The sequence below is a fragment of the Leptinotarsa decemlineata genome, unplaced genomic scaffold (genome assembly GCF_025532065.1).
Source record: "Leptinotarsa decemlineata unplaced genomic scaffold, Ldec_3_MD MMD2_tig00000251_RagTag_RagTag, whole genome shotgun sequence".
Classification (NCBI taxonomy): Eukaryota; Metazoa; Arthropoda; class Insecta; order Coleoptera; family Chrysomelidae; genus Leptinotarsa; species Leptinotarsa decemlineata.
The window spans coordinates 1,236,878-1,261,407 of record NW_027412547.1 but is presented as its reverse complement, the minus strand read 5'-3'; the positions used below and the strand labels follow the sequence as shown (position 1 = coordinate 1,261,407).

At 35.6% G+C, this 24,530-nt stretch overlaps 1 protein-coding gene across 1 annotated transcript; it reads left to right on the top strand.

The window, feature by feature from the left end:
- The first annotated feature begins 1,267 nt into the window (after positions 1-1,267).
- LOC111512480 (venom serine protease) lies at positions 1,268-24,313 on the top strand. The gene is made up of 9 exons (XM_074173476.1): positions 1,268-1,390; positions 5,980-6,218; positions 8,833-8,959; positions 10,382-10,503; positions 14,693-14,891; positions 17,185-17,385; positions 19,298-19,468; positions 20,624-20,767; positions 24,230-24,313. Exons 1-9 carry the CDS (start codon positions 1,387-1,389, stop codon positions 24,250-24,252), a joined length of 1,230 nt encoding a protein of 409 aa, XP_074029577.1. The 5' UTR covers positions 1,268-1,386; the 3' UTR covers positions 24,253-24,313.
- The last annotated feature ends 217 nt before the right edge of the window (positions 24,314-24,530 follow it).

Here is a 24,530-nt window from a genome sequence, read left to right as displayed (position 1 = left end):
CTAAGAGTGACATTTCTTTTGTTATTTTCAAAAAATAAAACAAAAACAATTTCGTGTTTCAATTTTATACTGCTTCTTGATAGGAAAAATACCGTTCAAACGAAGCAAAGGCTTGAAAAGTGTTATAAGGAATCCGCTCCATCAAAAACGCTCATCGTAAAAGACCCTGTATTATACAAACACTGATAAATAGGTACACATAATAATCAACAAAACATATACTGTAAAATTCTAATTGAATTGGCAGTGTGCCGAGAGTTGAAAACACAGTATTTCACCGTTATGGGTTATAACTAGATTGTGATTAGAGTTGCATATAAATTGACTTTTTCTGAATTATAGATATGCTTGAAGCGTCCAAATGGAACAACAAATATATCACATTCTGAATAGAAACTATTATGAATTTTACAGATGTTATAAACACATCAATTCTTGGTATAGGCAAATAGAAGAAGATTTCGTTTCTACTAGTTCATCTCGATATATGAAAATCTAGTTGAGTTAACGAATCTGGGCAATCTACCAGATTATGAATCAATTCATACAAACAAAATATGTTCTTCTGTTTTCTAAGAATGGGAGGGCGATTCTCTTTAGCAACACTCTGTTATCAATTTCTTGGGATGGGTAAGCTCCATCCAGTTTGTAAGCTATATATTTCATAAAAATACTTTGACAATATTCGAGTTGGTGTATATGCACAGTGTACATAGGTGACCAGATTAGGGAGCCATATTCCAGACGAGATCGTAGATTTGCATTAAAAAGGGTTATAAAACATTCTTGGTTTTGAAAGTCTCGACACGTCCTGAAGATGAGACCAAGCATTCTTTTTGTACAAGATGTGATTTGGTTTGGCCAACGAGCCTTTGATGTCATCAACAGCTATGATCAAAAGTAGATTCATCAAAATAATGGTAACAGATTATAATGTACTTCAATGAAATAAATAAAACATTTTTGTCCAATTTCCACTAGTTTACCGTAAGTGACTTGGGGGCTTTGCTATGAGTGCTTGTGTTTTGTCCTTGGAAAAAACATAACATACAATTTTCCAATAGACAGAGAAGCAATTTCTACCTCAAATTTCATTGAGTAATCGAAACAATTTTCTAGTACCATTTATTTTTTCGATACCCTGTACGTTGCTAATACTCGTATTATGGATATCGATAACTAAACTCGGCAATTTATTTGTCGCAGATAAAAAAAAATCAGCTTGAACAATTGTTCTCTCCCGTCCACTGAAGATAAAAAAAATAATAAAATTAAAAACAATAATTACTACTACCATTTGATATATAAGTCGTGCTATGGAAACTGTAAGCAGTTATCCAAAGAGTTTTATCGGTAGGTTTCAACTTACTGAGGAAAAAATTGGCAATGGGTGAGTATATTTAACATTTCATTTTCGTTTATCTACAAAAAAACTTTCATATGAACATAGTTGACGTTTCTTCGAACAAAAAACCATTTGGTAGTATTTTCTATTGTGATGAATGTTCCCAGATTTGAGTATTAGTGAATACCCACTACACACTCAAAGTTGTCTCTTTTACCACCTTTTCATTTTCATTATTTGCAGATATTCTCACAGCCTAGAAAACAGCAATCGATTAAGGTTGAATAAACTTGAAAATGGTGCTTTAACAAGATTACAGAATTTTTCAATATTATAAAAGTAATCAGCCACGCTTTAAGAGTTACCCAAATAGTTTTCTTCCTTATACGAGGAATTGGTCAAATTTTGGATATGCAGTTGGTTACCTCGTTTACGGGCAGATGAGGCGATGACAAACATGTTGGTTGTCGTTCGCTTCACCCTAGTTCGAGGAATGATACTCAATAACCAGATATTATCGACTTTATGTTGATAATAGACATTACCATGCATTGATGAGTGGCCAAACAGCCCGAAACCGGTCTTCAAGTGTGTTCCAATAATTGAACATCGATTTCGGCAGTTGAATCGCCAAGAGCATATGCAGGAATAACTTCATTGAATATTCGTGCACTGACACCTGTCCAACCCCCTTCGTGGTATTATCCAGGGGAGTAGTTGTTGTCTGATAGGTGTCAGTCCATTAACCTACACTCTAGGTAATTTGAGATTAGTCTGAACGAATTGTTATTTTGGATAATTTTAAAATCTAGTGGAGCCTATAAATAAAATCTTCAGGATTTTACTAATTGAGCTTTGCTGCGGTAACCCAAATAAAATAATTATGTCGTTCGTACTATCTATCGAATAATGGCATTTTCATAAAAAATCACAAAAGTGTAGTTAGTCCTCAAATATAAAAGGAAGTTGTTTGGATTAATTTATCTGAATACATTTTGTAGTCCATATGCAAAATTTCTGTTGCAAAGAATGATTTTTAGTTTTTCCTTTTTCTGTGAATTTGTCACTTTCACAAAATAAATTCAGCCCAGCGTATACATAAATTTTTAGTTTACTCTGGAGTAATTTCTCATTAAATGAGTGGTTTTTAGAAATTTCTGAAGTGGGTTTTCAAAATTGGTCACAGGTGATGCAAAGTTTATTTGTTTTCAATCCTGTATGTATACTAAAAATTATGTTGGGAAGAATACGTTAAATTAACTTTTTTTGATATTATGAGAACTATTCTCACTTTTGTTTTTATTTTGGAAAAACATCCAACAGATGATGCAAATTGCTTGATAGATTTTTTTCGGAGCATTTTTCATCTCGATCAAAGAAAGTTTGATTCCAAATTCTAATTTCGGATGGAATTTTCATTAAAAAAAGCCATACGATGCGAGTTTCACTGGTGTTACTGTACCTATATTTGTTTCATATGGTTTCTTTTCGTTAGGGTTAGGTTAGGTTAGGTTAGGTCCAAAGTGAGTGGGTCTATTCGACTCTCCACCGCAACCCGCAAGGGTTTATTGTGGCTCACACCTTCTTAACGAAGCCGATTAGTTTGTATGGTGAGTGGTCTTTCAGGTCAGATGGTGAGAGCACGGCTCTGCCGAACTCTAAAGACCTGATTTGGTCGGGGCAGGTACAAAGTATATGCTTTGTTAATGAGGTAGTCGGATAGTCAAGTCGCAAGATTCTCACCTTGATACCCACGACAACCTTCCCATATGAGGGTTTTTTCACGTCAGCTACACCTGACGATGCCTTAGATTCAGCCGTGCAGGGCTTTTTCGCCTCTGGTTTTGGTGAATCATCACTTGAGGGCAAAAGTTTGCTAACCTGCTGATGGGAGGTTTGTCCCCCACCTGAGACAGATTCTGCGTACGCCGCAGCTCTCGCTCCTGAACTAAATTTACACGGAGATCAGTTGGAGTTGTGAACTCGATATCCGTCTCCTCTGTAGACTCGCTTCTAATCTAAGTTTACAGGGAGGTTAGTTGGAGTCGTAAACTCGAAATCCATCTCCTCTGTAGACTCGATACTGAATTAAATTCACAGGGAGGTTAGTTGGAGCTGTAAACTCAATATCCATCTCCTATGTAGACTCGCTCCTGAACTAAATTTACACGGAGGTCAGTTGGAGTCGTAAACTCGACATCCATCTTCTCTGTAGACTCACCCCTGAACTGAATTTACACGGAGGTCAGTTGGAGTCGTAAACTCGATATCCATCTCATCTGTAGACTCGCTCCTGATCTAAGTTTACACGGAGGTTAGTTGAAGTCGTAAACTCGATATCCATCTTCTCTGTAGACTCGCTCCTGATCTACAGGGAGGTTAGTTGGAGTCGTAAGCTCGACATCCATCTCCTGTGTAGACTGGCTCCTGAACTAAATTTACACGGAGGTCAGTTGGAGTCGTAAACTCGACATCCATCTTCTCTGTAGACTCGCTCTTGAACTAAATTTATAGGGAGGTCAGTTGGAGTCGTAAACTCGACATCCATCTCCTCTGTAGATTCGCTCCTGATCTGAATTTACAGGGAGGTCAGTTGTAGTCGTAAACTCGATATCCATCTTCTCTGTAGACTCGCTTCTGATCTACAGGGAGGTTAGTTGGAGTCGTAAACTCGACATCCATCTCCTCTGTAGACTCGCTCCTGAACTAAATTTACACGGAGGTCAGTTGGAGTCGTAAACTCGACATCCATCTTCTCTGTAGACTCGCTCTTGAACTAAATTTATAGGGAGGTCAGTTGGAGTCGTAAACTCGATATCCATCTTCTCTGTAGATTCGCTCCTGATCTAAATTTACAGGGAGGTCAGTTGGAGTCGTTAACTCGATAGCCATCTTCTCTGTAGATTCGCTCCTGATCTAAATTTACAGGGAGGTCAGTTGGAGTCGTAAACTCGATAGCCATCTTCTCTGTAGACTCGCTCCTGATCTAAGTTATCCCGTGAAGGGCGGCACTGATGTCTTAGGACTTCATGCCGTCATCTATCAGTTGTGTACCCATTGGTCCCTCTCAAGACCAATAATCAGCCAAAAGGGTAGGGGAGCTGGTCTCCAAACCTGGATGAAGTGACGATGATGACATTCTGATCTAAGTTTACAGGGAGGTTAGTTGAAGTCGTAAACTCGACATCCATCTCCTCTGTAGACTCGCTCCTGAACTAAATTCACACGGAGGTCAGTTGGAGTTGTAAACTCAATATCCATCTCCTCTGTAGACTCAGCGTCAGAAAAACTCTTTAATTTTACTCTGTCCATAAAAGTCCCGCGAGTAGCTACGGAAAGAAGGTCAATCACGGCAGAGCCCCGCATTACCGTAATAAGGCGATGCTACGACGAGAGAGCGCCTGGTATCTCTAAAGTTCCGTAGAGACAGCTGATAGGCTCAGTGTCATTCATCCTTTCGGCAGGGACACACACCTTAGGATTAAGCCATCGTTGGGATGTCATTCAGTCAGGGAATAACAGAACTACAAGTGATTTTGTCATTTCCGTATCCAGCGGGGCTATGTGGAAGCAGGCATCCGATGGCTGGTTTGTTTAACCCCCACATCCCAAGCCAATGCACTCGCCGAAAACTCTCACCAAAATTTCATTAGAGTGAGTTGAGATGAGTGTTTTTACGAAAATAGACGAAATCGAGTATCGAGCTGTCATTGAATATCTGTTTTTGAAAGGCAATACGCCTACACAAATCAAAGAGTTGGATTCTGTGTATGGGGACTCTGCACCATCATTTATCCTTATTCAAAAAGGAAAAAACCATTACAGGAGCCTACTATGCATCATTACTTGACAAATTGAAAGTATAACTTGCAGAAAAACGACCAGCCTCCAGTGTATGACTTTGCAGATGACCTGGAAGACCAACATAATATATAGATAGAGAACATCTTTAAATTGGGGTCAGAAGGAAGGCCGCTATATCTTGTAGTAATGAGAAATGTTCCAAGCATTCTATACATGAAAGTCAAATGGGAACTAAGAAACAATACGAGAAGAATCTTACGATGTTAGGGCTGCCAGATGTTAAGACTTGCGACGGCTAACAGCAACAGCAACAACAATGACGCCACAAATACCCGAACAGATTAGGTCTGCTACGACGATGTCGTTGGGACCTGAGCAATCAGGGCAGCAGGAGTTTCTCTAGAACATCAATAATTACAATTTATAAAAAAATGCGGGAGGTTTCAGAAGCAGTCACAGGTAATTGGAAGTCTGCAGGCCTCACTTACAACGTGAGACATCCACCCCACCGTCTCCCCTCGTTGTGGTTGTTGCTCTAGGGATTTCTCATCATTTTCCCTCCATTCCTCTCCATTCCTCTGGAATGTGATGATATTTTGAAATGTAGATGCAATGTATATAGTAATTGTGAAATAAAAACTTTTTGACAGAATTCCGCGTTCAAGACACTAGATCAATTTTCTATAAGAATCTCTCCAACCTTTTTTGTACCCGTTAGTTTCTTATGGCTACAAAACAAAATATTTCCTTTGACAAGTTGTAAAATGACACGTGTTTCACCAAAGTTGTCATCATCAGCAAAGACTTATAAGAACTCAATTTCATTGCAGGTTTTATAAGAACTACCCTAATGGTTCTAGTGAGTTTCCTCAACCTACTGGGCCCTACTACGCTAGTAGAGGCTGCAATCTGTCTGGTCCCCAAAGACATCGTCAGGGGTGAAGCATATTTCATGCACAACAAAGAATATTTTGGGAATTATACGCCTTCAACAAATTGTAAATGGATTGTACAGAGTGAACCTGGCACTAGAATCCTACTAACTTGCGCAGATATTACTTTACCAAGCGTAAGTATGCTGCTATATGTCAGGTTAAGAAAGAAATAGACACTATTGGCATCAGTGATTGTACAATATTGAAATTAACCTGACGTTTTGTACTATCAAAAAGACACTCAGCCAGTAATTTATTTGGTTTACCCCATGGTTGTAAGGGGTGGAAAACGCAACCCCTAAAATTTATTTCCAATGTAACTTTTTGTCTTATCATTCGTTTACCATTTAAAAATTCATTTCCGATAGCCTGTTTCATTCTAAACAAAAAATGTCTCTTGGGTTTTTTGCCCAAAATAAATCAGTTCGCAGCAAAAAATTATTTTACGAACAACTAGAGAGATACATCGTCATACATGCGAACTGGATCTATTGTTATTTTGTAGTTAGTATCTTCATTAAACGAAACTAATTCATCAATAACAAAACACACAACATGTATGAATCATAGTAAATGTTCAATATGTCTACCTTCAGACATTACGCATGCATCTAGACGTCGGCGCATAGAGCCACGTATTCGCTCAAATATTCCTGGAGTCTCTCTGACTACCCTGCACGCATCGATGATGCAGTTTCTTGAGTCCTTTACATCGCGAACAGGAGTACGATAAACCAAATGCTGCAAATGGCCCCATTGGGACCCGGGGATCGAGCGGGCCCGTTCTGTGGTCCTCCTCGGCCTATCCACTGATTTGCATATGTTTCAATTAAATGCTGACGTGCTACTTGACTAAAATGGGCGGAAGCCCCATCATGCCTAGAAAACATATCCCTTCTGACGCCCAAAGGAACTTCCTCCAGCAGTACTGGATGCACTTCTCTTAAAAATTGAACGTATGCCTCACCATTTGAACGAGGAGGTAGAAAATTAGGCCCAATTAAATCATCCCCAATAACTCCGAGCCACACATTAAGGGAAAACTGTTCTTGATGGTTAGTTTCGACAATAGCGTGAGGGTTTTCATCAGCCCATATGTGGTAATTATGAAAATTAATAATCTTGTCCCGAGAAAAACTACATTCGTCTGTGAATTCTATCGTCTTCAGAAAGTCACAATTTTTTCTAACCATTTCCGGCATCCAGTTGCAAAATTCAAGACGGTTCGGAAAGTCTCGCGGTAACAGTGCCTGTTCTCGTTGCAGATGGTAAGGGTATAAGAGTTGTTCCTTCAAAATTCGAAATACCGTCATATGATCAACATTTAGCTGGGAAGCAATCTTCTTCAATCAAATTAAGTACTGCTTCCTTAAGCTGTAGTGTTCGTACTTCTCGATGGAGACCATAATCCTGCGTTCTTTTGTAGAATGAACCATATTCTTGTATTCGTTGATGAAGTCGAGCAAATATTCTATGTGAAGGATGCTACCGTTGAGGATACATTTCAGCATATCTTCTAGAAGCTTCTAACCCATTCCCCTGCGACAGACCGTAAACGTAATGCATATCAGCCATTTCCTCATTTGTGTATGCCATTTTAATAACAACTGAATTATTGAAGTAACAAATTAAGAACAGAACAACAACACACAATTAGTATTAATTCAATTTCGAAAATTCACAAAACTGACACCGTCATACCAATTTAATTGTCACTATCGCTAATAGCGACCTACTAGATAGATTAGTTTCGTATTTTCTCATTTATGACGATGTATCTCTGTAGTTGTTCGTAAAATAATTTTTTGCTGCGAACTGGTTCATTTTGGTTTAAAAACCCAGGAAACATTTTTTGATTAGAATGAAACAGGGTATCTGAAATAAATTTTTAAATGGTGAACAAATAATAAGACAAAAAGTTGAATTGGAAATAAATTTTAGGGATTGCGTTTTCCACCCCTTATAACCATGGGGCAAACCAAATAAATTTCTGGCTGAGTGTCTCTTTGGTAGTACAAAACGTCAAGTTGATTTCAATATTGTAACTTTTTTAGTGCTTGTGAAAAAAATTGCTATACAAATTTTATGTACCCCCTTCAAGGGGCTATCTTAACAAGGGATGCTCCAATGAAATTTATTTATATGAAAGATCCTATCTTTTTTTCGATGAGGAATCACCTCCTCAAATGGTTCACACTTATTTAGTTACACCCTGTATACATTGAAATATACTCTGTGTTTCAATATTCAAGTGCATCCGAATCTCATTCATTGGTATCTCTTTTTCGCATTGTTCACCATCGCTATTGGAATTATTACACTGGAAAAAGTCTGCTTTGTTATCACACTCGTTATTACTATTAGTACTTGTCCAAGAACGCCACATTTTAAACAGATAACCAAAATTTTAAGTAATTATAACTGCACCATTATCGAATTTCTGCACTCAAATCGCGATCAGTTCCTGAACTGAACACGACGGTGATCACCATCATCGCATTCCTCGATTTCTATTCGTCATAGTAACACGACTTCAAATTAAAATTTATGACTCTTCAGCCAATCATAAAACTCGGCGAACCGCCAATTCTACAGTCCACGTGGCCTAGTTCACTGCCGGTCCATTTCTATGTATTGGTTTTTTGGCCTTTGAAAGTGCCGCCTACTTTAAATGCGCACAATATCGTTTACTTCGACTAAACTTCATGTATATATCTCTTTGTATTCATTTGTTTTTCTGTATTTCAGACAACTAATTGTGTAGGTGATAAACTAGCCATATCATTGAATGGTGACCTCAGTTTCAGAGATGCCAATTTTTATTGTGGGACCACATCAATGGAGTTGGTGTCGAATGGAAATCATCTGGCTGTAGGTGAGGAAAATTAAACCCACTCATCAATAATTTTTATAAATGTGATATTCCATTTCCTTTCTGCAATGAAACTTTTTTTTTCGTTCTCTCTATCTTCAAACTTCATTCCATCAAAATATTAAGGGGGGAAATTATGAAACTTCAAAATTCATCGAATAGATATAATTGATAGCTTGTACTTCTGTATGAAGTTTTTTCAGTTGTGGGAGGTGAAGATACCTAAAACAAAACTGGACATTTTCTTTCAACCTGTATAATGACTTGATAGATAGGATTGGAATCTTTAGCGTGGAATGAGTTTATCGAAAACACTCTGCCCATATTAGAACAAAACCACGGTCTCGACGTGCGTTTCGCTAGCCAAGTGAGCATCATCAGGAGATGATCAAAACTGAATTTTGCAACTATGTTAGACCTTTTTATCTAGTATTCGTTATTGTGTTAGTGTGTTGTATCCTTATTTGATGACTGTTGACTGTAGTTGCTATGTGAGAGAGTAAACAATGGGCTGTTTGAAACGGGAGGTTTGTCGTTTTTCATAGACTTGCTCTTAAATTTTTCGATTTTCAAACTAAGACCCTATTGTCATATGGTCTTAATAATTCAATAATTTTTCATACATGACTTCTCTGGTCTGGACAGTGTTCCCTAAAACATGATGATATGGTTCACCGAGTTTGACCAACAATCCTTATCACTTATTTTTGGAATCCCTAACTTTTTTGTCGGTCATCTTCTTTCTTGGATTGCTAAACACATTTTGGAGTATAGGAACAGCTTTGAAAGCCATTTTCATGATTCATTTGGTGTATTTTGCCTCATATCAAATTACTATATACTTCGAGTTATCGTTTTTCGAAAAAGTCATGGACATTCACAAAATTTTTGTTCTATTTTTTAATGAGCACATACGATTATTGGGTTTCTTAAATCTATATCTATAAATTATGAATACACTGACCTGTTCCGCAATGAAAATTGATAATACTATTCGTTATAATGATTTCACAATTTTCACACTATTAATCCAATATAAAACGTCTTTCTTCACCTGGTAGTTTTCACACTTGTACTGATACACCAAACTATCCTGAGTGATGATCGCCTAATTAGAAATCAGGGTAAGAAAGGTATAATTAATCATAAGTCATTAACATTTGAATCAGGGTATGTAAGAGTGTATGAAATGATTTAACTCAGTTGTAGGATTTAGTTTTAGCGTTCACTGGTCAGCAAAACGCATGCTAAGAGATATAAGTTTTGTTCTGGTGTGAGGAGAGTGCTATAGATGCTATAATGAGACTAATTTTGATGCGTTGACATTCTTCAAATTCGCCAAAACTTAGAAGAAGCTAAGGAAATGTTATGGTGGATTGAATCATTTTCAAATTTGTATATAAGAACTCAAATTACTTCACACAGGGCTCTTCGCAACTGACGATTCAAAGGGCGGAAGATTCATGTGTATTTTGAAGGAAATTCAAAGTCTGAATTTCGCAAATACAGCAGCACCCTCAGTATGCAACTGTGGCTTGAAACAAACGGTAAGCAAAGTATCAACATATAAGAACATAGATTGATTTGAAAATCATCGATTTGAATGTCTCATTTTTACACGCTTTATATTAGCTTCACCTGTATGTATGTATGTATGTTTGTTTGTAACTTTCAAGCTTGGGACCTGTATTTGACAGAATTATCGATATTATTGTTTGATCTATTCGCGGGCAGATGGCGTTGTTCGTAACCTCCATGATATATCGACATTAGTGCTTGATCTATTCGCGGGCAGATGGCACTGTACATAACCCTCTTGATATAATTCGAACTCACTTTAAATGTATTCTTCCTGCTGCCTTTCTTGGGCTTGGTAGCTGATTTTCAGGCTCCTTCTTCGGAATCGGAAAATATCAATGGTCATTTTTCTAAACAATATACGGCTGATTGATCCCAAAGTTTAGATAAAATAAATATAGTTTAAAAAGACTAAAAAACACACTTTTATAGTATACGAAACTAAAAAGCTGATTTTTGAAAAATAACAGTTTATTCACATATAGTTTGTAATAAAATGTAAAACGTACTGGGTGGCGATGAAAAAAATAAAAATTTTTCAACAATATCATGTTCACAAAATGTGAACTAAATTTCAATAACAATTGCGGAAAAAAAAGATTAAGTTCTGTTTCGTTCCATTTTCTTTGAGATATGACGAATAAAAGCCGACTATAAATTAAAATCCTCTTATCTAAATATCGTCATCTATTATATCTGAACTATAAATAAACTGAGATATTTTCAATTGAATATCCCAGTACCGTCAACGATCCTTATTTCGAAAAATTTTGTCAAACAGCCTAAGCTCATGAAAAAATGGATTTAGGAGAATTTAGGAATTTTTCGTCAATATTACAAATGGTTCATTCGTTGATGTTGTCAGGTGTCAGAGCGTAAAACGTGAAATGACCAATTGAAAAGCCTAGTTCCTTTTGATGTTTTGTAGTTAGGGGTTTGGCAATCAGTAACAGTTTGTTTACATAACTTTGAATATGTGTTTCAGACCATTTTATTATTTTTTTTATTATTATATATACTTTATGGTCCAAAGAAAAATTCTTGTTGACAAAGTTTGTGAATAAATATAAAAGAATACATAAATATCCTATGAATATAAAAATATAATGTAAACTAAAGTATAAAAACACAATAAAAAACCACAAACATTGGTTGAAACTTACACAACACATAAAACATGCTAGGTTAAAAATGATCGGTATAGAACTCAGTCAAACTGTAATAGGGTTTACTATATTCTAAATTTATTTAATAATTTTTCTGTACTGATTGGTATCAATATTTATCTCTTTATTTTAACCCGGCAGATGGTTATACATCTTTACCCCATTCTAAAATAAGGAGTCCTTGACCAGAGAGTTGCAAGGTAATTTTAAATTTTTTTGCATACTCTGACGAGTTGTATAGTGATGGGTGAAATGAATATATTTCGAAAAATGTGATGACTTTGACACACTTGGAAGTTAGGCAATTCCGAAAAAGATGTAAGGTTTGTGCCGGTCGCACGAAGGCCGGTTTTTTTGAAATCTGATTATTTGGTATACCTACTTATATTCTCTTCAATTATGTGGTTCCAGAACTGAATTTTAATCTTAATTGAAATGCTTTGCATTCACCATTACCTTCTCGATAGATTGACAAAAAGTCTCTTGTTTGTTTTTGTTCAATCAACTTTATCTTACTCTACGAGGATGGTATTTTTCTCAGTCCAAGAGGAAATGAAAGTCCTACGTTTCAAATATAAAGTATAATAAGTAGAAAAACGTCTCTATGGACAAAATGATGAACAATAACATGTAAAATATTAAATAGAAGGAAAATGTTAAATTCTATAAAATAAATGAAACTAGAACAAAGGAAATGCTGCCAATTTGACCGTGTTATTTACTATTAATTCAACCTGTTGAATAACTACACATACACCAACTCAGTACAAAATACTTTCAGTTTTACTTTTACTTTAGGGAGAGTGGTGTATAACTTCAAATTTTCGCCTTTCTTTGTAATTGTATTATGCACTCTAGCTAAACAATCAGCACTAGGAAATCAATAATATACAATATAACCTCTTCATAAATAGGAAGTGGACTCGGACAAAATAATACGTGAACTCTCTTTCAATATCAACTGGTTAGAAAAAAAAAACAAACACTCACATAACGCCTCTTTGGGTGGTTCATGGTCAGCCATATGTTCCGTTGAGTCTTCAACATCAACACTTTAATTTCAAACTCCCCTGAACCCATTACCGGTTTATGATTTCACTACCGATTTTCCTTAAATTTCGCGCATCGTGCTTATAAATAAAATAACTACCCTATTTAGGCCACCTCCCTCAGCCCGAAGGCTGAGGGATGAGACCCCGTTCTCATCTCGAAGGAGTCCGGTGACCGACTTTTTGTGTCCCTCCGCAAAAACTCCCAAGCCCTCGCGTCAGAAACGCTAGCCACAAATACCTCATCTCAACGTTTTTTAACTTTGCCGAACGTATGATCAGCAACAGGATGTAATATATACATTTGTTTAGTCTAGCCCAACTTGTACATGACCACAACGACGCTTAAAGGTCCGACAGTCATAAAGTAGTTCAGCGCTTTTTTAACTGAAAAATATCGACACCGAAGAAACGGGTGAACGGTCTCGATCTCTATGAATGAAATAATATTTTACGTTAACCATCGCAATGGCAGTTATTACAAGAAATACGCGACGGACTCTGGCTGCTCCTCGTTCTGAAGTTCAACTCAGTACACTTCGAACTTTATTGTTTAAGAACTCTTCCGTTTGGAGAACTGCGTTTATGCGGAATGAACTTCCTGACGTTTTTTCAAATAAATTCAATTTTCAGCGATTCAAATCCAATGTAAATCTTGTGTTTTTTCCTTGATAATATCAACATGAACTCTAGAAACCTTTCTTTCCCAAAAATTGATCTCGCCTGAAAATATTCTCCTTTCAATTCAAATAGGAACACTTTCATTATGATACCAAACAAAAGTACTTCGAATTCCCAAGATTCAAATAGAGTTTTCCTCATTGTTCTAGTGAAGAATTGAAATCACTATATATCGTACATGAAATTCTTGTGTCATGTGTTAGTTGCCATTCTCCTCGGAAACCGCTCAAGCGATTTTCATGGGTCTAAGAATAGGTTTGAACATATTTTTCATACCCCTAAGTGATTAGGGTGTTCCACCCTAACCATTTTCATATTTTTTTATGATGTGGCATTGAATAATACATATAACTTTCAATTTTCATCCTTCCATAATCAACCCCTATTTTTTAATAGCCATTTCAGTAATTTAATCATAGATCAGTTATTCCCGCCAAGCGTTTACCCGTGTCACTTCTCACGGCACTGAGTAGGGATGAGAAAAAAGCCGGTCTCTTGTCTCTCTCACACCGTACACAGTTTTCGGCCGCTATTGTTGTTTATCTATCGAACGTAGATACAGTTTTCGATGCCACTGCCACCCAACAAAGTGTTTCAACTCGTTGATTTTTGCCAGTCATGGCATCACATAATTTAAAACTGAAGGTTGGATCGCTCCATAATTTGAATCCACCACGGCTATGCAACAGTACGCGATTAGTTATTGAAAAACGTTGTCGAAGCCAGCATTTTAAATGTCATGTTCCGAGGTGAAAATATATCGATACCATGAATCCCTATTAAACCTATAGACGTGCCAATTCATTTTAAACGTATGCAATTTCCAATTGGATTCGCAAAACAATGGCCGTGTGTGCGGCTTGGATTTTAGCACACCATGTGTTTCACACGTAAAATTTTACGTGGCTAGCTCTCAAATGGGCAAACTATCCCGTTTGTTCGTGCTAGCTGAACATGTACTAAGGAAAAATATTGTACAGACTATAGCGTTTTCATATATAATAAGGATAAGAATTCCATCACATTCTGAACGAAATCACTCATTGTGTGATTGGATAAAAATAACAGGTTTCGATCTATCATAGGCTGATCGACTATCGATAATAGTATACTGCCTGGTTATTTTCAGACTGCGAATCATTTCACACCTGCAGAAAACAATTATTAGTATAATGTGTTCTTTCGAACTGATTTCCATAATAATCCTAGTTGACCTACGTTCAAATATGATCTGATATAATACAATTCTCTTTTTTGCCCAGATGAGTATCGCAGGAGAGAACGAAACGTTGGTAAATGAGTTTCCTTCCATAGCAGGATTGGTGGACACTCTAGTAGCAGAAGTTTTTTGTAGTGGAAGTATCATTTCGAATCGATATGTGATAACTGCCGCACACTGCCTTCTCAACGTAAAGAGGGAAAATTTGGGTATTCTTGTTGGTGACCACAGTATATCTACAGGTAATTTTACTAGAAAAATAGTCTCTAATAACAACTTCGCTTCAGATACTAATCTTGCAAATCCTACAAAACGCTCAGACAGGTAGATTTTTATCGGAAGGGGGACAGTTTTTTTCCACATCGTTTGAAAAATATTGTAATTCTCTAAACAACAGTGTACATTTTTTTGACTTGGACGAACCATATTGAATTTAGAGTTGAAGTTGCCGTAAATCTTCGAGAGTTGGAGGAGGAGTACAGTAAAATCTGCTTTTCAAATGACCTCATGGAAATGAATCCAACGGCGAAAAGTCTGGTGATCGTGGTGGCCATTCGATAGTGCCCCACCTCCCAGAGCATAGTGCGGAGGAGCCCCCTCTTGTTAAAATATTAACAGATCCTATTCAGTTTCAGCTATTAGGGACGCAAGACAACATAATACAGGGTGGGACTTCGAAAACATGGAGGTTTTGGGTACTAATTTTGCGAATCCTAAAAAACGCTCAGACAGGTCGATTTTTATCGGGAGGGGGACAGTTTTTCCCCATTTACAGCGTCGTCACTTCAACCCCGAAGCAGAGGGGTGAACAACCCTTGAAATTTTATTAGGGAACTGGGGGCGAGTCGCACATCGTTTGATCGTGGTGGCCATTCGATAGTGCTCCACCTCCCAGAGCATAGTGCGGAGGAGCCCCCCCGATAATTGTGGTCATTTTCAATAATATCAGTGAGAAGTGGATTAATAGTATCTTCCAGAAGCTCCAGGTACATTTGTCCGGTTAAACTGCCTTCTAAAAACAATGGGCCAACAATACGGTCACCAAATATTCCAGCCCACACATTTAATTTTTGTGGACGTTGAGTATGCACTTCATGAAAAATGTGAGGATTTGAATCAGTTCAATAGTGACAATTATGGCGATTAACTGTACCATTTAGAAAAAAAATAACATTCATCACTGAAGCAAATGTTGAAAACGAAATGTAGATTTTCCACCGCTCGTTCACTAACCAACTCGCAAAATTGCAAGCGTCGATCGAAATCATCTTCATTCAGTTCCTGCGTTGATTCAATCTAGTAAGGATGCATTTTGTGGATTTTTAAAATACGCCGAATGCTAATTCGTGACACCCCGGAAACAAATGCTAACTTTTTTGTGCTCAAAGTGTGGTCAAGCTCAACATGGCCCAGAATTCCCACTTGTGTCGCCTCATTTGTTACTAGTGGTTCGATTTGCCGTTTTTTATTTGCTACAAGGTCCAGTTACGCGAAATTTTGCAATTAAATCGAATACATACTGTTGCGACACATTTTTTCCATGCTGGTGATTGAATAGTTCAGCGGCTTTCGCAGCACAACGTCAATTTCCATAGTACAGTTCAATTAACTCAACCCTCTCTGCAGTTGTGTAACCATTGTTTCTTTAGCAACAATTTACGGCACTCACTACTAGTAATAATGTAGATATCACTTTTAACATAAAAATGAGAAATAGAAACAGCATTTTTAACCATTTCTCAATTCAATATCAGACAATGGAAGTCCGAACTGATGAATTTCATAAATGACACTATAATCATAACTTGTAAATTGTAGTACAATTCCATGATAGTAGGTACTGAATTTTCAGAAATATTAATGCATTTGAATGAAAACATTTTTATCAATGTTGTGATTCTATATATTTTATCAATATTTTTCCTCATCTGTGTAATATAATTTCTGTACGCCACTGCATGAGACAGATACTCATTTCTGAGAATTTAGTGCTTAATATTTTTGGAATTATAGTATAAACTGATACTTACAGTATTTCTAGAAACCCAAGCTCTTTCAATATGGGCTCCACAAATAAGTCACAACTAACTTATCTCTCTGATCCAACATAAATAAAGTTTCTTTCAAAGTGTCCTCTCTCTAATAAACGGCACTTTTCGAAAGGTAATGCCAAATAAAGAAAGATGCATGATAAAGCTACTATACTATAATATACAAGAAAACTTTGGATATTCATGAATTTATTAGCAATGGCGTGTTTTTTTATCGGTCCAAGAAATTGATAAAAAATAAATCTTTGAAAACAAAAAAACAACAAAAAGACTCCTCTTCAAATTCATTTTTCTCCCAAAAATTATGATGTACACTCTTGTTCTCTATAAATCTGATGGAAATATCTCTGACAAATATTCTCAGAAGTGTTGAAAATTCAATTGCTTGAAATGTTTTGGGGTTTTTCTAAGAAATGTAAATTGTTCGATTCATTGATTTTTTACAGAACTTTTTCATAACCCTGCACAATCTGACATTTTTCAGGCTTTGATACAGTAGCGACATACCTTTATAAAGTATCAGCCTGGGAAATGCATCCAAATTTCAACTCCGAAAGCCTAGTTAACGATATAGCCCTATTAAGAACGACTCAAGATATTCATTTTAACCAATACGTGAGTCCAGTCTGTCTGCCTTTTAGATACACGTCGTCGAGTTTTCTTGGGGAAACATTGACTGCAGCAGGTAAGCTCTTTTGGTCACATTCAGCTTCATATTTCATCTATTCAAACATTGTTTTCCATTGTTGCAAATCTCCATAGACTTGTATAATTATTAATAATCATGAAAAAAACAAACAATTACATAATAATTCACGAAAATCATTTAAAACATAATATTTCAATCTACAGTGCGTAAAAGCCAAATGAAGTAAATTCATTATTTCGGTTACTGTACACGTTAAATTTAAATTATAATTTGACATTCTTCAACGTGAAAGTGACACCCCATCTCAAATAAAACTGTCTTCTAACATTATTTAACATATCAGGTGTGACCGAATTAATCGCAAGCGCTATTCTAATCTGAAGATTTAGTTTTGTTCACCTTGGTCTTTATATATCCCCATTAAAACAAATCCAATGATGAAAGATCAGGTGATTGCGCTGAGTTCATAGCTCATTGCTTTAGTAGCTGCTTTCTCATCTGCCTCACATGACCAAGCTTGCGAAACTGCTTCTCCATTTTGCTTATTGTTCCTCAAGATATGGGCGGTAAATTAGGAAATTTCTCTTGAAATAGACGAGCTACTTCCTGTTGTCTTCGGGTTTTATCTCCGTAACCAATCATTTGTAAAACTGTTATTTTATGCATTTCCGTTAATCTAACCATTAGTCAGACTTGAAGTTAACGAACTTTGAACTTGAATTAAAATAATGGCAACCAATGTTGTTACATACAAAATAAGTTGACAAGGCGTTTTAAACTAAGGTTGCCACGGAAAATATTTATAGTTAAAAAGAACTTACTTTGGTTTTTCTCACTTTATTATTATCAATTCCTTAACATGAAATAAGTTTTGAGTATATCACAAACCTACACTTTCCATTCAAAAAATTGGGGGTTATACCTGTTATTTGTGGAGGGTTGAAGGTAGGGGTATCATTTTTCCGTTGAAGTACGTCAAACTATAATTTAAATTTGACGTGTTTCGGGATTTTTTTCAATTATGTATAGTAACCAAAATAATGAATTTATTCCATTTGTATTTTACACACTGTATATGTACATAATGATTCATTTGAATACTAAAAGCATTTACTGACATCCGCACAATTCGAAATATCTTTTGTATTATCCTGAAATTAATTTCTTAATATTAACAAAACTCGGGAAAATATCATCATTAAATTATCATGATTATATTACTAGTACGAGTACCTACCAATAATTTTCATAATTAAAGTCAATAGTGAGTGAATAAAAAAACAAAAGTTTTTTTCTGTGTGCTCTGCATCAACAAATAGTCATACTTGATATTGATAATAGAACCCCCTTCTAGTTTTAGTATTAACTCCTTTCTCAGTCTTTTCATCAATACAATAAACTTATCTAAAGCCACTCTTGAATACACCTACACAATAGGTTGAATGTACTGACGCCTATCAGAAAATAACTACTCCCCTGGCTAATACCACGAAGGGCGTTGGAGTATATCCAACAGGCGTCAGTGCAGGAATCTTCTCAGAAAGTTTCCTGCATATGCAATTGGCAATACAACTGAAAGAGTCGACCTTCAGTTTCGGAACAGGCACACTTGCAGACCGGTTCCGGGCTCATTAGCCACTCATCAGTGCATGATAGTGGTCATCATCGACCTAATCCATAAATGAAAATTGGAATTCTTTCAGAGTATTTCATTCCTCTTCCTAAGTTGGAGCGAACAAGAAAATGCCACTCGATCTAGTGGATGAGGTACTAGCCAACTGCATACCCGAAATGTGACCGATTCCTCTGAATAATAAGACACAATAAACTTAGATGAAAACAGAAAATTGGTAAACTACAAAAAAATGGAAATGCCATAGACACCATCAACAAAATTATTACTCCATGAACTTGTTATACAAAAATTTCATACCATTTTTGTCTATAGGTTGGGGTCAAGTTTCCTTCACTGGACCAGAATCAAATGTACTTTCAAAGGTTGACCTTAAGGTCATTTCCAACGAAAGGTGTACCCAAGAAAATTATGGTAAGGACATCACTGGTGGGCAGATATGTACGTTTACCCCAAGAAAGGATGTTTGCCAAAGCGATTCTGGAGGTTAGTGTATGTGTAATCTAAAGATTTTTCCTATTTTTCACATATGTCCAAGACGACTGTGTTATTAGTAAGAGGAGGACTTGTTTCCTGGCAGATATTGGCTTTTACTTGGGATAGTGAGAATTTCAAATATTATAGAACGTATAATATGAGTTATTCAACTCGTTCAGCATTCGTTTCTCAATAACACTTTGAAAATAGTCGAAAAAAAAAATTATTACAGTTTATTGTATAAAGGGTAATGTACCACGAAACACGTGTCACCGTTTTTGTAAAAGCCTTTATAGTGAAAATTATACAATAAACTGTATTAATTAGGTTTTTAATATGGATTTTCATCAAGTATTGGCCAGTAAAAATAGTCGAGCAACAAAAAAATGTTGGGTGATATCAACATATTTTTCTTCGAGCTGGATATCAACATATTTTTCTTCGAGCAGACACATTTTCATAGTTCCTTCCAAGATTGTTTGACTATCAGTGATTTGGAAGATTATAGAAGGGTTTTGAACAACGTACGACTATTTCCAAATATTTGAAACACATTTCTGGATGCCTCGAGCTATTGACCTCGAAATCTTCAAGACCATCTTATGCTCTTATTTACATTTCGAACTGACAGTTTCCGTTTAGGATTGTTTCGCTTTCTCAATATTCGTTCCATATAAATATATCGATGACTCTCCTGTGCAATCATTATTGCATTATTATAGATAACAATACGAGACAACATTTTTGAAAAACGCTGTGAAAATTACATAGAGAATTAATCCCAAAATGGATCCCTGTGGAACCCCACATGTCAGTTCTCTTGTTTGAGAAACCCTAGTATTGAGTACAACTCGTTGCTTTCCACCACTTAGATAGCTATCGGAAACATAACAGATTCTTCTGAGAGTACAATATATCGTAGAATATGTTTCAGAGCAAAATGATTTATGGTATCGAGAGCTTTCGAATAGCCTAAGAGAACTAGAACAGTAATCATTTCCGCAATCAGTTCATTTCATGTATATTCAACAGTTGGAAAAAATTCATTTCATGATTAATTTAATTGAATTCGAGCCCTGAAGCTCGTTGAGAAAGAAGCGACAGATAAAAATTACACTGTATTATATAAAGTGAGCAAAATGAGAAAATTCATGGACCTTTCAGGTCCTCTATTTTGGATGGATACTAGTACAAGAAGACTTCAATTAGTGGGAGTGATTTCATATGGGCTAGGTTGTGCAACCGCAAGACCACGTATCAATACAAGAATCACCTCCTACATTCCTTGGATAGTTTCAAAAACTGCAGGTGAGATTTATAGTTTTTATCGACTCTATTTGAGTATTTTCATCTTGCACAACCTGAAAATTGTAAGAACTTCACAGACGTGTAGAAAGGGCTTATTTTTCAGTTTACCCCAATGACTTACTCTGAAATTCAGGCATTTATTACAAAGAAAAATGTTCTGTTAATCAATAACTCATATTCGATAATTTTGCCTATCAAAAGAAGATGTAAGAAGTTATACAATACTTATGTTAATATTTCGTAGGCTGAAATCTGCTTTTGTGTGATTTCCAAATGTGATCTGATAGTTTTCATCCTGTTAATTGTCTGTTAATTGTCTATATTCGATTTTTTCTCAATGTTCCTTCTTATACACTTAGTGGTCCGCAGTTTTACCAATATGTACAGGGCTTTTCATGATGAGCATTAATTAGCCGTTTCTGACAAACTATTTAACGGATCAACCTGAAAATTTCACAGTATGCATAAATCAATATGACCTACACGCCTAAAATATTTTAGACGAAGCGGCGTTGTCCCTTCTACTATAAAGTAGCGGCTTCTTTGATTTTTCAAATGGAACACTCCGTATATAATATCATATTATGATTTATTATCACTTTGTCAACAAATTCATATACTATTTTCCTATACCTATCTATTACCGTTTAGAAGATATAAATTAATTTCGATATTTTTTTTACCAAACATGAACTTTTATAAATGCTGATAATCTTGAACTCTCTTGCACTAAAACGATCAAATTTGAAATGGAGTGGAGTGATACTATGAAGATATTCACTCCGAGTCATATTTTCATTTGCCTCATACAGGGTTTTCAAAAAATGCAGATACTTTGATCTCATGAAAAAATGAGTGGAACTCAATTTTTTCAAATGGAACACCCTGTATATTTCAAATTTTTTGAGCTCTACATCCAATTTCAGATTAACTTTGTTCAGATAATACTATTTCTATTTTGAACCGTTTTCGAGATGAACTGTTTCAAACGAAAACTGACGTGGTTTTCTTGCTCGTTTTTTTGAATTCATCACTTATTTTGGATATTCCACATTTTTTTTTATACTTAGTAATATTTCTTTTTGATCCAGTTTTTTAACTGTCTCAGATCAGTCAATTCGAAATTGGTATGTACGTACCTACCTTAGAAAAAGTTACAATTTGTATAAATTGAGGTATTGGTCTCTAACGTACAACAGTACACATTAATATTTTTTAATAGTGTGCTTTGGAAAAATAAATAAACCAATTCTTCAACGTCAGACTTACGTTGGTGGTTTTGACTGATTGTGATAGCTACCAATTATAATAGAATAATATCAAGATTATGTTACAGTAATGCAAATTTCTTGAATTTATTAATAATTTATGATGAGTGCAATAGAATTGCGAGTAGAACATGGCGAGTATTTCATGAAAGATATCCATAACTTCCGAAGCCGAATAATAATGTGATAAATCGACTACTAAAGAACTGTAGGTTGAATGGAACCTTCCGTCAAAAAATCATTCGTAAGAAGACTGAAGTGGATGATGATGACAATGGTATAACAGTTTTGGGATACTTTCATGCATTTCCAAATGCTTCTCTGCACGAGACTGAAAGGGAGATAGGTATACCCTACGTGACAATTTGTCGAATTCTTAATAAGCATAAATGGCATCCCTATAAGTTCTACTGTGTCCAACATTTGAAAGAGACTGATTCTCCTCGTAGAGTGGAATTCTTTGAATGGTTACTTGTCAAGATTCAAGAGGATGAACATTTCCTTGACAATATCATATGGACAGATGAGGCCAAGTTGAAAAAAAATGGAGTTTTCAATAGACACAACAGTCATTATTGGCCCCCAGAAAATCCTTATGTTGTCCGCTAAAGGGGTTTTCAAGAAAGATGGCAATTCAATGTATTTTGTGCCATAAAGAATGAGTCAATTTTGTATATCGAGTTTTATGATGATAATTTGAATGCATCAAAATATGAAGATTTACTGAGGAATGGAATTCAAATGATTTTGAATAATAGACAAGGAAGAGAACGTGTATGGTACCAAATGAATGGTGCTCCACCCCATAATTCTCATTCAGTCAGCAAAGCTTCAACCGAAATATTCGAAGACAGATGGATTGGTAATAATGGACCTTTTCTTTGGCCTCCTAGAACACCAGATGGCAATCAATTAGATTATTTCGTGTGGGGTTTCATTAAAAATATGGTTTACTCTACTCCAATAACAACAATGGAAGATATGAAATCGAGAGTTACAACTGCTTTCAATAGTTTGACTCCAGACTTGATCAGAAGCGCTACACATGACAATCTTTTGAAGAGATTACATGTTTGTTTAAGCAGAGGTGGGGATGTGTTTGAACATATTCTGAAATACACTGACGATTAAATTAACTCATTGATTTATGGATTTATTATTTTCAGTTCGTGTTTCAGCCTTAATAAAACTATTGTTTGAAGAGAAGTTTTATTCGATGGTTGAGGAGTATTTTAATAATTATCTTTTCATTGTATTATCTGTGACTAATTGAGAAACATCAAACGAAATCTGTTTTACAAAAATGAGTGATGAACAAGGAAACCATGTCAATTTCCGTTTGAAACAGTTTATCTCGAAAACGGTTCAAAGTAGAAATAATATTATCTGAACAAAGTTAATCTATAATTGGATATAGAGCTCAAAAATGTTGAAATATACAAGGTGTTCCCTTTGAAAAAATTGAGTTCCACTCATTTTTTCATGAGATCAAAGTATCTGCGTTTTTTGAAGACCCTGTATGAGACAAATGAAAATATGACTCGGAGTGAAGATCCTCATAGTATCACTCCACTCCATTTCAAATTTGATAGTTTTAGTGCAAGAGAGTTCGAGATTATCAGTATTTATAAAAGTTCATGTTTGGTAAAAAAATATCGAAATTAATTTATATCTTCTAAACGGTAATAGATAGATATAGGAGAATATTATATGAATTTGTTGACAAAGTGATAATGAATCATAATATGATATTATATACGGGGTGTTTCATTTGAAAAATCAAAGAAGCCGCTACTTTATAGTAGAAGCGACAACGCCGCTGCGTTTAAAATATTTTAGGCGTATAGGTCATATTGACTTATGCATACTGTGGAATTTTCAGGTTGATCCGTTGAATACTTTGCCAGAAATGGCTAATTAACGCTCATCATGAAAAGCCCTGTATAGTAGCTCTCCAAAACTAATAACTTAACAAAATATTTATCATTTTAAGGCGATACGAAGTTCGCCTGGTGATAAAGTAGCTCATATGGAGAATAAGAAATCTTAGTTATCTAAGTGAATATTATATTATCTATTCTTCACTCAATTCACAAATCTCTGCTGGATATTCTTTAAGATGTTTCGACAATAACTGTTTTTTTAACTTTTTACTTCTAATTTTTTCAGAAATTAAAATATTTATATTTTTCAGATGCCACGTATTGTTACGAATGAAGAAAGAAGAGCGATATTCGTTGTATATACGTATTCATAAAATAAAGTTCATCAGTACATATATGGTCTATTTCACTAAAAACTGCCCCACAATCATAAAATATGTTCCTCAGTATTCAAACTTCTATAATCTAAAAAATAAGCGAAGCTATATCGATAGAGAATCTGGTGTTTTGATGAAGAACAAACTGAAGAGTTTACTCTGAAAAGTTACTGCGAAATATAAACCACTGGAAAGGTCCATCAGTAAATTTTCCCTACATATCAAATAATTGATG